This window comes from Parasteatoda tepidariorum, chromosome 8 (assembly GCF_043381705.1).
Source record: "Parasteatoda tepidariorum isolate YZ-2023 chromosome 8, CAS_Ptep_4.0, whole genome shotgun sequence".
In the NCBI taxonomy this organism is placed as follows: Eukaryota; Metazoa; Arthropoda; class Arachnida; order Araneae; family Theridiidae; genus Parasteatoda; species Parasteatoda tepidariorum.
The window spans coordinates 23,737,783-23,752,691 of NC_092211.1; the positions used below are offsets into that span (position 1 = coordinate 23,737,783).

General features: G+C 27.5%; 1 protein-coding gene across 1 annotated transcript; it reads left to right on the top strand.

The window, feature by feature from the left end:
* The first annotated feature begins 7,096 nt into the window (after positions 1 to 7,096).
* On the top strand, positions 7,097 to 14,629 carry LOC107438036 (UPF0184 protein). The gene is made up of 2 exons (XM_016050194.3): positions 7,097 to 7,511; positions 11,834 to 14,629. The coding sequence occupies exons 1-2, from the start codon at positions 7,412 to 7,414 to the stop codon at positions 11,998 to 12,000; spliced, it is 267 nt and encodes an 88-aa protein (XP_015905680.1). The 5' UTR covers positions 7,097 to 7,411; the 3' UTR covers positions 12,001 to 14,629.
* The last annotated feature ends 280 nt before the right edge of the window (positions 14,630 to 14,909 follow it).

The following is a 14,909-nucleotide window of genomic DNA, read 5'->3' on the forward strand; positions in this document are numbered from 1 at the left end:
ACTGCTTTTAAAAGCTATTGTATTTTTACTTTTCTTGTTGTTCAAGAGATTCTAATTGTTCAATTTTCTAGCTATTTGAGTAGAGCATTTCCTTGAACATTACTGAAAATTTTAAATTTTATTTTTTAGCATTTATTTCAAAAGCTTGACATTATCGTTGTCAAGCGTTTAAAAATCAATTTTTACTTTTGTTACCGAAAACTACCATATTCAATATTAACTCGTAATAATTGTCGATCACCATTCAAAATTGAAGAATTATATTTTAATTTGCATCATCCTTATTGGACCAAAAATCCAAGAGTTTTTAAAACGATTTATAATCCTAATTCTTAATTAGTTCTATATTTCACAATTTATTAATTTGGTAATATTAAGAATCTTGAACAGTAAAAAATATAATTAAAATTATAAAAATATTTCCTCTTCTTTTAGCTTACAGTTCACAAAGCCTACTTAGTCACTTTTTGGCATTTTTACTTACGAAGTTATCAATCTTTGTCCAAATTGTGTTTTAACCAATTAACATAGTATAAGTAAATAAAATGTGCAATTTTTTAAAAAAAATCCCTTTTTTTTCACTATTTTTGAAATTTTGGATCAAGGCAACCCCAACTCGAGGCTTCTATGGACCACTTTGGTTTGACGGAGTTTCTTAATATCACCTCAGTCTGAAACAGGAACATTCTTTCGATCAAGTTTCATTCTATAGGTAAAATTTACAAAAGTTTTAAAATGTACATTCAAAAAGAATAATAAATAAAAAAAAGGAAAAATTTATTATCACATAATGGAGACAGGTGGAATGAGTGAGTGGGGGCAATTAGAGCAATAGACATAGAGATAAATATTTAGAGGTAAAATCAATAAATTCCTACATATTCTTTTTTTAACAAATAAAATGTTGTTTTTTTTTAAAAAAATTATTAGTAAAGTTAGCACTTATCTTTAATCTTTAAAAAAAATATGACATTAAAAAAAAATATGACATATGTAATTGTGTTTGTCCCATTACTTCCATCAGTTGGGTTTTTTATTGGAACTTGCTATATTAAAAATTAACAAACAAAAAAACAAACAAAAAACAGAGTTACATCACCTACATGAAAAATTTCAGTCGTATGAAAATTTTATTTTATCACACCCAATTTTTTTAAAAAACTTTATGTCAAAATAGGACGTACAGAGCGCAAAAATAAATAAAACAAGTCGAATAACTTTTGATTTAATGATTGGTGTGGGGAGAGGAGTATCAGACCATGTCAACCGTCATCTATGAAAAGGTACCCCAGCATAGAGTCGAGTTAACATGTCTTATATACTAGTGAATTGTAGTTGTAATTTTGTAGTGGTAGATACACTACAGTACTCCCCCACCAGAATTACATCTGTGATAGAATTCGATGAACGAATACCACTAGTTGATTCATTGCTGTTTTGTGAGAAGCCGGGAGATCTGTATTAAGATCACCGAATTTTTTGAGTGCTGAATGTGAGAGGTGTATTAACTTCACGGTCGTAGTCGCTCCTGTGTTGCCGCTAGCAGTCGAGTAATCACAAGTATGCCAGCCGACGTTGTGCGTGATTGAGACGAGACTGAGTAGAAACAGTGCGAGGAGGTGGAAAATGTCGCAGTCCAAGCTGCAAGTCAACTTTTCAATGTGGATCATCCATCGAAGTAGGCGTTACTGTCTAGGTAGGCGTGTTCATATCGAAGTGGGCGTTACTGCCAAGGTAGGCGTGTTCACATCACGTCCGAAGGTCACCAATGTGGGGAGAGGAGTATCAGACCATGTCAACCGTCATCTATGAAAAGGTACCCCAGCATAGAGTCGAGTTAACATGTCTTATATACTAGTGAATTGTAGTTGTAATTTTGTAGTGGTAGATACACTACAATTGGATTTCGATGTACCATGACTTTACCTTAAATTAAGTTTGAATGCTATTAAGTTACTTAAGATTTTAATTACATTATTTTACAGAATGTAATTTTATAGGGCAAAATTTTAATGAAATCGTTTGAATAGTTCTTGATAAAACAAATTTTAGAAATAAGACTTCTTTAAAGTTCGGTTTCTCTTGAACTACTCCACTAATATGTGAAGATCTAATCATTAGATTAAAAGTTACTCAGAGAGATTTTTTATTTATTTATTTAGTTATTATTTTCTCTGTGCATTGTGAAATACTACACTACTCATAAATATTATATAAAATCACTTATTTCAAATTACAGTTTGAAAAATTAAAATCTAAAGGTAATAAAGTTGATGAAGAAATATTTTTCGTTTGATTGTGATTATAGCAATTTCATGACAATTAAAATTAAAAATTTCTAGCATCTTAAAAAAATTGCTGTAACCATCTTTTACCCAGATTTATAAACAAGGAAAAGATTTCATAACGGAATTCCAAGAATTAAAAAAAATTGTTTCCAACAGCATAGACAAACACAATTCATTATAAAAAAAAAAAAAATTTAACTGTTTCATTACTATACAATTGTATATATTGTTTACACATATTTATGTATACATTAGTTAAAATTTGTTATTTTTTTAGCAGTTACCCCTAAATGCTCCTGTTAAACCTAAATTTAAAAAATATATTACTTAATCACTTAACTTCACTATTTTGTAAAAATTGACATCATTTCTAGCGAATTTATTTAAGGTTCATGTTTTTTTTCCCCACTAGTTATAGTACATTTTTAATAAAACATAAAACTTTTTAATAAATCATGCATATCATTAGTTCAAACAACTAAGTACAATATCAATCTAGAAGTCCCATAAGAGAAGTTTTTTATTTCTGTTAGTCGTATTAAGAAGAAGAAGAGTAGATAAATGCAGATATTTAATGAATTACACAAGTTAGAAGGTTGTTACATTTTTGGTAGTCATTACCTTTACTTTTAGTTAGTTTCAATCATTCAGAATGCCATGGTTCAGTTTAGACACATGAAGAAATTTTTCGAATTTGGAAGTTAAGTTATAAATAAGTATATTTCAGAAATCTTAGTTTAAATAAATTGCTTAAAGCAAGGCATATGCAGAGCTTAACATCCTAGTAAGAATTACAAACTGCAATTATAAAGTGAAAAACTATGCAAAAGAACTTATTAAAAAGGTAGAAAAGCTCAAAAACCAGCTTCTAACCAAAATTGTGAAACAAATGACATCAAAAATCCAACAAAAAATCATATCATGGGGCACATATTATGGCTGCATCACAAAATGAATTTATGTGCTAGAGTTAAGTTATTTTAATTGAATTTATCTATAAACTTATTTTAATTTGTATTAGCATACGATTTGTTGTTTACTCTAAGCAAAAGAAAAACTGAATATGCTAAAAAAATAGTAGGCTCGAAAGACTGAATAGACTAAGAAACTGAATAGGCTAAGAACTAAATAGGCATAAGAAAAACTGAAATTAATGAACTTAGTTTTTAAAACAAAAATGAAGTTATGAAAGTTTTAAATTATTCCAACTTTATTCGAACGATATTTAATTTGTCAACAAACATAAATACCAGGGTTGGGTTTTTGCTGTCAAAAACCAGTTTTTGACACGACAGTGGTAAAAACCGTGTTTTTACCGGTAAAAACGGTCAAAAACCTACAGTTTCTTTCATTTATGGCATATAGCGGACAATATATTATTTTCACTTAATTGTCTTTATAAATGAATGTTGCTAATGATTGCTATTGATTTTGCAACGATATACATGTATTCTTATGGCAGGATATACATTCATACAGAAATATTGTAACATACTTATTGAAAATAGTGATACTTAACTTTTATCATTATAGCTTGATTTGCAAAGGATTCAAAATTTTGCACTTCTTAATTGTTAGAAATAAACAAACAAACAAAAAAACTTGGAACTATTAATAAATTCAAGAACTAAAAAGAAGAATTTAAAATTTGGCATTTCTTAAATATTAGAAATAAGCTAAACAAAACTTTCAAAACTTGTAACTACTAACAAACTCTAAGTCAGGAATGACTTGACATTCTTCAGTAATGTAATATGCCAAAGAAAATGATACTTGGAAATGTTGAAAATTTTGTTTAGTATCCTAATACTTTACTTCAAATAGTATGATTTGATATAATCATGTTGGGAAAATGCAACAATCTGTTCTTAAATATCTTTTAACAACTTTTTTTCTAATTTTATTGCCCAAAAATGAATTAATTTTAATCATAAGCAGTTAAACTCAAATTAAAATACTACAGTTTTATCAAAACTATGGGTTTTCAACATGAGGGTAAAAACCATGGTATAAACCTCTAAAAACCGTCATGTGTAAAAAACTTGCCAACCCTGATATATACATAAGCTAAAAAATTTTTTTAAATAAATAGAATGGTGAAGTTCATAAATTTTGAGAAACCATAAAGTTGAATTACAGCATATTAACATAGATTTTAAATTTCTTAAAATCCAAAAATTCCTACATATATATCACAAATTTTTCTGAAACATAATTTAATCTTTCAAAAAAATAAATAAATAATATATATACATATTATATATATATATTGTGTAGACATTATTTATAAGAGAAGATTATAATGAGAATCATGTTAATATAATTTCAGCCATAGAATAAATATAATAATCAAGTTATAAGTAACTTTAAATATTCTTATTTAATAATATAAGTTTAAAAACTCAAGATGTAAAAAACCTTTCTTTAAGTTGCATGTGATGACAAGTCCAAAAACCGTTACATTGTTGTGCATTTCGTGAAGGTACAAGCTCAGCTATTTTTCCCCAATTCTCAATTAAATCAGGAGATTTAGCATTCTTTTTTATTGCTAAAACCAAATGTTCAATCTCTGATTGAGACCACTTGCCTCTTACAATTGGCTTCTTGTAATATGAAAAAATATGTTCACAATAAGAAGGATCCAACCCTGAAATTTGTCCAATTAAAATCCACTTTTTGCCATATTTTTCCTGCAATTTAATAATTTGTTTAATTACTACTTTATCACTTGCTATAGATTTTTTACCTTGTTTCTTTGAAAATGGACTAAATAAATGCCTAGCTTTTTTATATAGAGAATGAAGAGTTCTATTATTGATGTCTTTACCTAATCTTTCATAAAAGTGTTTGGCTTTCAAGAATTTTCTTATACGACTATATTCATTTTTAAAGGACGGAAGTTGACGTCCAATTCCGAGCAATAAACGAGTATTATAAACTTTAAATCGAGATTGAAAATCTCTTACATTTCTTTTCAGCAATGCTTCTTCTTCTTTGGAAAATGGGCCATTTTTGATAAAAATACCTTGTGATTGCCAGGTTTTAATTTTATCAGCAGAAAACGAAAGAGTCCCCTGCATGTGAAGAAAAGGAACAGGAAAATCAACAGGTTCTTCTTCAAAATCAAGAGATGGCACAATATATTCAGAATGCTTTTCCAATTTCTCATTTAAGCTCTGTGTGTCTTCGATATGATCAGCTTCTTCTTCAGATTGTTCGATGGATATTTCAGGGACAAGGCTCTCAAAATTTTTTAAAACAGTTACATTACTATTACTCTCATCGTTCGTATCATCAGAAACAGTAACTACATCAGAAAAATCAACTGTTTTTAAATACTGAATATCAGAAGTTCGACAAACATTTACTTCTTTTTCTTCAATACTACTATCAGAAATAACTGAGATATCATTACTCATACTAGGTTCAATAATATATCCCTTTCTATTTTTGCACTGTTTCTTATTACCTTCATTTCTACAACTCCTTTCATTTTTTCTATTGAAAGTAACTCTGTTTCCATTAGTTAATATAGTATTCTTTTTCTTTCTATCATTTGAGGAACGACTAATATCACTTAGATAAATTACATCCTGATCAATATTTTCAACAGAAACAAAATCATTCTTGTTAGACATTGATAGCTTTGATTGTTGACACGAATCCAAAACATAAGACAGATTTTTTTGAGACATATTGAGATATTGGTTTTTAGCTGCAGATTTAGAATGGTTTCTATCTGAAGAATTTAACAAGTTACTATGATAAGGATTGTCTGAATTACATTGCATATTACTGATATTTCTTTGGTTAATGTTATTGGAAACCGGTTTTGGTATACTATTATTAATTTCCAAAGTAGTGGGAAATGTATTTTCAACAACAGAACATTGTAGGCTCCATTTCTTCCCTTTTCTTATTTTATTCTGAATAGGAGTTGTAAGAATACTATCACTGTTATCAAAAAGTTCAACAACTTCCACTTCATTTTGGCTACCACTTAGATCATTTTCTTGATTTTTTTCTTTTACGGTATGTTGTTTTTCAACTATTGATGTGTGGTCCATAAGAGATTTATTTACATTGCTAATAGATGAGGCTTCTAACTCCAATACTTCATAACTGCTTGGAGTTGAACATTTTGCAGTTTTCTTCGAATTAAGTCTCATATTTTTATCTGTCTTTACTAACTCGAAAGTTTTTTTGTGACACATTTCAATCACAGAAACCTCTTCTTCATCCAGAAAATTACATTTTATTTTTTCTTTCAGCTCACTATCTTTCAAATCTTTTTTTCTATCCTTAAAATTCTGCTTTAAAGATTGGCGAAAAATAATATTTTTTTCTTTGATATCATTGATTCTACGGCGTAATTTGATTATATCTGCATCGAGATGTGAGTGAGACCTATGTGGAGTATGAAACATTTTCTCAGGTCGATAATATTTCATAAAATTTTGAAATTTATTTCGGCCTAATTAAGCAGTTTATCGACAAAAATTTAAGACACCCACTATTTTGAAAATAAATTTGAAGCACATGGGCTTAGTTGATGGAATGATTGTTTAGATTCTTGTTAGCTCATATTAGATTGATTGATTATTTCTGTACAGTTGAATGTTTTATGAAACCATTAGTCCTGACGAGTACGAAATATTCCGCACTAAAGTCTAGTGCGAAATAATTATCCCTCCTGGTAACGAAAACGCACTAAAATTATTTGTTGTGGAAATAAAGGACTGTTGTCACTGCCTGCATTTTTTACACTTATTTAAGAAATTGCGTGCAATTGATTACCTGATTGATGTTTTCTTCATTGATATAAATTTTTCTCTCAATTGCCATTCTCCCTTAATTGATTTCATTGCTTTTTAATGTGACATCATAAGTGCGTAACAGTTTTCTTTGAGTGCAGCGTGAACGAATCTGCGGGGACAAATTAAACACAGTGAGAATATTTCGTTACAAATGTAAGAAAATATATCAACAAAGTTCAAGCCAACTTTAAATTGTCACATGAGCTAAAAAAACCAAAACAAAATCCAATTCTGATCAATTGAATTTTAATTTAACAGCTTTAGTTTCATTTTATTATTTATTTAAGAATAGTTATAAAATTTGTCATGACACCTTTCAAAAAAGAATCTGATGAACCTCCTGAAGAAAACATCATTGATAACGTTCCGATTGAAGAACTAAGTTTACAAGACGTCGACCTTGAAGGTAACAATTTTTTATATCATTAGTTAACATTTTTATAGAAGTGTGAAATAAAATTTTTTGGTTTCTTTGTGTTAATCGGGGATATTTCCGTGTCGGGATTTTTTCCCCCTAACTGCAATCTCCCTGGCTTAAACTTTCAAATTTAAAAAAAAAGCATGTAGATATGAGTAATATGTTTCAGGTTGGGCCCTTTCTCTGTTTTTTTTTTTTTTTAGTTTCTCGTGGACCCCTGCCCGGAAGTTGCCAAGACTCGGAAATCTCCCCTGTTGATCAATGCACAAACCAAACACTTTTCTTCCTGTTTTGTTTACAGCAATTTGCTTGTCTTTCCAAAATTTAAAGGATTTTTCAAAATTTATCTTAAAAAACTCTAATAATTACACATTTTCTTCTCATATCTGTAAAAATGGGGTTAAACTTGAAAGATGTTAAATTGCCCTTTGATCAGTGACTGATAAGAGTGTGCTACTATACTCTAGGTCCTATTATCATGGTGGTAAAAAAGCGTTTTAATGTCTTAAAGTAAGGGGTTGCAATGGCAAGTATTCATGTCAACAAGCCACCTTCAAAGGGCTTTTTACAACCATTGTTGATTTGTTTACATTTATACATCTGCTGGATCTGATTTTACTTACCTCTCTTTTAATGCTCTAATCTATTTAAATGCACAAAAGAACAAAATTTGGATGCAACTTTATGTATAGCCCTGTTTTAAGCTTGTTTTGTTTTTTTTAATTATAAGACTTATGTTGCACTAATCAGTTGTTAATGTAACAATGTACCATGATGGTCGATTTTGTAAATACAATATAAAAAAGATTACTGATGAGTGGCACTTTTGTCTACAATATTTGAGTTGTTTAGGTTTTTTAATTTTACATGCATTTATTTTGTGCCACTAAGAGCTGATTATGGAAAACTATAGCTTAGGAAGGGGTTTTCACTCCAAATAAAAAAATGGTGTGTAAATTTTGTGCTGCGGGTGAATGAAACAAAACTGAATAAATAAAACACAAAAATAGTTTGTTTCATAAGGAAGAATACTCACAGTGTCGAAACTCTCACACTTTGTGTATTTGACTCTGAGGGAAGGTCTTAGAAAATCAAAACTATAGTATGCCCATTTTTGTGCTTTTGGTTGTGTTTTATTCATGTTTTGCGTTATTCAAGGTTACATTTTTTAACATTAGCAGTCTAGCTAAGATGTCGTTTTCCAACTATCGGTTTGTGTACTATTTTAAGTAGTGTACCTGTGGCGACACAGGGCCATTGTCAAAGAATGTTGCAGAGTTCTTGCCAAAAGATTTTTTTACTTTGGGTAGTAAAAAATTTTGCTTTCCTTTTCTGCAGAAAATTTCAAAATATTTTATTTCTTAAGAATTTTATTCCAAAGATGCCTTTCTCGAGCACAGGAGTGGGGGAAAGAATGCGTGTGAATTTTTATTTCTCATCTGAGAAATAAATGAAAAATAAAGAATAACGAAGTAAAAAAATTTGTTTTCTTTCCTTTAGAAATTTTCGTTCGATTTTTTCATGCAGATATAACTACGGATTTACGCATAGCTTTTGAAGTCCAATATTTTTAATACGATATTATTTATTTCAACTGATTTTCAAAATGAAATAATATAACATAAACAATTAAAAGAAAATATATTTATTTTCGTTTTCTTTATTTCAACCAAATCTTATTCAAAATATTTATATTTCAAATCTTATTCAAAATATTTAAATAAGATTTTTTTTTCTCTATAAATTGTTTATGTCTACGTATGTATACTGTCGATGCTCTTAGTGTGACCTCCATTACTTCTACTATTTCATCATAATGACTGGCACATTAAGCCCTTGGCCAGGCCTGTAGCTTTCATGGGCCTCAAAATCTTCCTATAAATCAGAAAAATGAAATTTACTTTTTTTTTCCACTGAATACGATGTTTTTAGGAAAAATTTTAATTATATGTATATGCCAATGTTTTGCATCACCAATTTAGCCTTGACTTATGCAATCCCTTAGTAAATAATTATTCACTTAAATCAGTTCATTTAAAAAAACGTTTTTCAAGGATCTGGAACAGTGATTCTCAACCAATGTGCCGTGGCACTTTTGTCTGCCGCCAAATTCTTAAAATGTGCCGCCAAATATTAGAAATGATACAATAAGAATTATAATGCTTTTTTTACTATAAGTAAAGTTTTAATGAAAGAAAAGTGTATAGAATATTATATATATATCTATACTTTTTGTAATTTTTCCACGCTTTAACCGCGTGAACATCTTTGTCGGCAATTGTCTTGTCTCTGACAATCTTAAAATAATATGGAAGTGTTTAAATTGTATATGACACACAATTTTAAAAAATTTTGTAAGAGCTAATCATTAAAGTAAGCTATGCGATTAATAAACAAATTAACAAAGGATAACTAAAAAAACAAATATATAAAAAATAAATTAACAAAGGATAACTAACAAAAATAAGCTAACAATTAATACATAATTAGCAAAAAAACTAGTTAACAAGAAATCACAAAAAAATAACAGTTACTAATTATAGAAAACAAGCTAACAATTAATAACTAGCAAAAAAATAAATAACTGTTACAAACTAATAAAAAATTGGTCGAAAGAAATAATTAATCCCTTAATAAATGTGCTTTTGTAGTACATATTATTTTATTTCACATTCAAAATTATTATCACAAACTATTTAACACAGTGTAAAATAGGTAATTAAACAACTTTTAATCTAATTTTTTTCATTGTGCGCCGTCAAATTTCGAAATTGTTAAAAGTGTGCCGCAACAAAAAAAAAAGGTTGAGAATCACTGATCTAGAAGATTTACCAATTGATTTGAAAATGGACATTAATTAAATTGCAATATTTAAGCATCTACAAAACAATAGAATACTGTAAAATACCGATTAAGCCCAACCCAAATTTCGACAAAGATCAACTTGGTTATAAATGGTTAAAAGGTAAAAACTCGATTTTTATTTTTATTTTTAAATGGAACTTGTTTCATAAAGAACATAACCCGATTTAATTAAGTATTAAACATATGAGAGTAAGATTAAAGAAAATAAATTGTATTTTGAATAATTTACCTTTCACTTTTAAATTATTGCAATTGCATTATGATAAGAAATTAGCGAAAAGGGGAAAAAAAATCTTTTATTTAGAATAAACACAAAGAATGAAAGATTTTATTTGAATATATTTTTTTACAACATTTTTAATCGGAAAAGCCTTCAAATGATGCGCCTGAAATCGTGCAAATACAAATCTGGACGTTGTCTAAAATCGTGTGAATACAAATGGCAATGTTTGAATTTTAAAGACGCCTGAATGTGAACCATGCTGTTGGATTTTTAAATTGTGTGAATTTGAATTGTGGCATGTTCGGTATGTAATTTTTAAATCATGTCAATAGGAATCACAATGTGTAACTTTTAAAGCACATAAATCAATGTTCAAAATTGAAATTGTATGAATACAAATCTTGATATTGAATTTTAAAAATATACGGATACGCTTGAATATGAATCACAATCACAATGTTTAATATCAAGATCATTCGAATTGCGATGTATAATTTCTGAATCTGGGGGTACGTTTTAAATACTGCGAACACACCTATTAGGTTTCCTTTAGACTTTTTTTTTTTTTTAATCTTCACTTTTTCTTGAAAATACAAAGATTGATTTCTATTTTTTCTGTTTAGCTTTTGTAAATAAACTTTCGTTTTTGTGGCATTGTTATGATAGCGCCGCTTGTTTAAAAGTATTTCTGTTAAACAATATTTCTTTTAATGTTTTATGCATTTTTTTTCGAAAAATATTATTTTTAGCATTAAAGTTAACTTAAAGAATTAAGAGAATTTTTTCTCTTTCTCTCTCTCTCTCTTTTTTTTTTTTTAATTAAAACTTCATTTTTTAATAGCTGTTAGTTAGTTTCTTATTTATCTTAAATATTACAGCTAAGTTTTTATTAATTTTCAATAATGACTAAACTTATTCGTATATAAAAAATAATACCTATTAATGATTTTTTTTTTTTAAATGTTGCTATTTGGTCGCTGAATTTTCGGTACTTGATTGATTTTTTTTGCCAAATATTTGGTATTCAACCATCCCTATTGCAGACGTAAATGTATTAATGATAATAAAAAAAAAATATCATACTTTGGATGATTGTAAATTAACTGTAATTATTCTTTACGGCATTTTTGGTTTTTATCAATTAATTTTGTTTTTCTGTGCAAAAGATTTTAATGCAACCTTTTGTTTTCATACTAAAACATGTAATTTTGTTTCCATTCAGCCTACCAGCAATTAAGCAATGAGTTGGATGAAATCAACAACTGTCTTGATGCACTGGAGAGAAAAAACGACAGTCTCAATGAAGAGCTGTTTAAATTGCTGGAAGAGAGCAAACAGATCAGATCTGAGTTACAGGAAGCAGCATCTAATATGAGTAATGATAAATGAGAAGCAAATTTGTTCATGTATAAAAGTATTATCTTGTTAATTAATGAAAAAGTGATGTAATTTGAATGGATTATTTATTTGGTGTTTTATGAATCAAGATGTAGATATTAGCTTTATTATTACTTTTGTGTGCATGGGAATGTGTATCCAGAAATATATGTGTATATATTTTTAAATGACTTAAAATTTTTATGTTGTTTTGACTTAAAATACACTTTTGAATTCAATTGGTTTGTGAATTAAAACTTCTAAGCATTAAAAAATACACCTAAAGACAATTTTCTGTGGGCAGTTCCACCATTTGCTTATTTTAAATGCATATAACTCAATTAAAAAAAATTGTGCAGTTCTGAAATAGAGTCTTGGGGAAATTTACACTTACTCCAATGTTTAAAAATTTTTAGAAACTAAAAAAGTTTTTAAAAATTTAAAATTTTTACAGTTTGTACTATGGACAAGTTGTACAGATGTAGCTTGTTGCAGTGTTACGACTGTAGCACCTAGTTTTTAATTTTTTTAAAGTTAATGTAGCTATTATTAAATTAATATAGCTACTATTAAACTAATTAAGTTAATACAGTTAGAAAGTTACTTAAAATTAGAGAAATTGTTAATAAAACCTAGACTTATTTTTCCATAAATTATAAGTATTGCTTGAATTTTTTATGAGTTTGATGCTATTAAAGTCTAACAATGCAACATTTGTAAAGGGTGGAGTTCCTCAATTGTATTTTACTATTTGGTGCAGTTATCACCCCATAAAAATTTTTAAATACATCTTAATATTTTCATTGGTATGTTACATTAAGATTAAATTTTTGAAAACTATTATATGAATAAATAATGTAATTTAAGAAATGCTGGAATTTCAATAAAGTTCAGTGTATGTAATTTTTTATTTGTAAAGAATTTTTCTTGGCTTTCAAAATTCATGATGTATACTGAATTCACTGTCTGTCATATCATGTACTATTACTAAATGCTTTTCTTTTACTTTGAATTTATTTAATTTAGAAATAACTAGTTATTCTAAATCCAATAACTAGTAGCTTTTCAGTGTCTGTTACATTGCTTCCAATCATAACAGTTATTCTTTTCTAACTCCCTTTTTCCCTGTAACAGTTTTCCTTTTTAAAACTAAGTCCTTTCGTGTAATCATTTGAAAATACTTGTTTCTTCTGTTTTAAAGACATCAGGATTGTAGTCCACTAGCAAAGAAGGAAACACATTACAACTGCATTGCATTGTTGATAGTGATCTTCACTATCAACCTAGGCGTTTGTTTAGTACATAATGCAAAATTTTCTTTCCTCTGAAATGCTTAACCTAGCAGTTCCCAAACGTTGTTCCTTAGAGCCCTGTGTATTCTGTGAAAGAGTTAAAAGGACTCTGTGAATTAAATACTTTTTATTACCTATGATGAGTTTTGAAACTTCTAATTATATTTCAATCGAACTCATAATTCATAATTTATTTAATCTTTTGGTTGCCTCTATGAAATTACTTCAATTAAAATACCAATGTAATAAAAATGGCATTTTTGAAAATAAAATATGATATTTCTAATAACAATATATTGAACAAATTATGATAAAAAAAGGCATTTGTAAAACATTTCATTAATATTTTCTATCACGCTTTTTGAATCAAAATCAAATAGCTAAATTCTTTAATAAAGAAAGATGTTTCCCTAATTACCATTTATAGCAATTCTTTAAAGTTTTCTTTTCGAAGTAAACCATTATTCGGCTTATTTTATTCATTTCCAGCTTATATACACCAAAAACAAATTCATAATAATAATATTAAGCTATTGAAGAATATCATATATAATTTTTGTAAAAAGAAAAAAGTTATGAAGTATTTATCAGTGAAAAAAGATTTAAGCATTAGAAAACTTATAAAAATGTAACATCTGCCACCATGGAATTGTCCATTAAACTTATATTCAGTATTTTCTTGTTACTGTTGTTGATATCAAAATTGTTTTGTACAACAGTCAAGCATGTTATATTAATTTGAATTTATATTTTGTTTTAAATATAAATTTCCGTATTCTACGCATGCATTTAATAAATTTAGTTATAATAGTATTTCTGTTATTGTTAATATTGAAGTTCTTTAAAAAAAACTGTAATTTAATAAGACTTAGTTTCACTCAAAATATTCAATTCTCAGAATTTAATTCATCAGGTTAAAACTATCATTTGCACATTTATTGATACCTTATCATACCTGAGCCAAAAATTTAAATCAATTTATAATTTTCCATATTTAGATTCTTTTTGTACATATATTATAAATCTATTTTCAGAAATCGAACAGGTTTTGAATTTTTTTTAAAGATTTTTCTTTTTTTGAAAATTGCATTTTAAAAATATAGTTATTCATACAGTTTAGGTTTTCAAGGGAAAAAAAGACAAGCAAAAACTACAGTAAATGTTAAGTTGTGTGATTCCTTTATATCCTGAAAAACAATTCCGTAAATTTTTATGTTTTGTATGAAATTAAAATTTAAAAAAAAATTATATAAGTCTAAATGTATATAGTGTTTTAAATATTCATGAAAAATGATCAAAATGTTTTTATTTTATTGTATTCAGAAATAAAATTTCTGTTGAAAACTTAATTATTATTTTCATTAGTTTGTGTATAAAAACATTACTTCTTTTTATACATTATTGATTTGTAAGTCTTGTTGATTAAATTGGAATATCTACCTAATAACTTCTTTAAGAAAACTACTCAAAAGTTTAGATAAAATTAAAAAAATTAACTATATGATCAATGTCCAGATTGAGTATGTAAAAAGAAAGACGAAAAGAGAATGATTTCTATTTGCATTGCCCTATAATATATATTCATTTATATATNATATATATATATATACATTCTGCTCATTAAAAGTA

What these genes read in the sequence shown, in the direction of transcription:
- LOC107438036 (XM_016050194.3), top strand. Translation starts at nt 7,412, where the DNA reads ATGACACCTTTCAAAAAAGAATCTGATGAACCTCCTGAAGAAAACATC. An exon ending in ACAAGACGTCGACCTTGAAG is followed by an intron (nt 7,512 to 11,833) that starts GTAACAATTTTT and finishes GTTTCCATTCAG; the next exon opens with CCTACCAGCAATTAAGCAAT.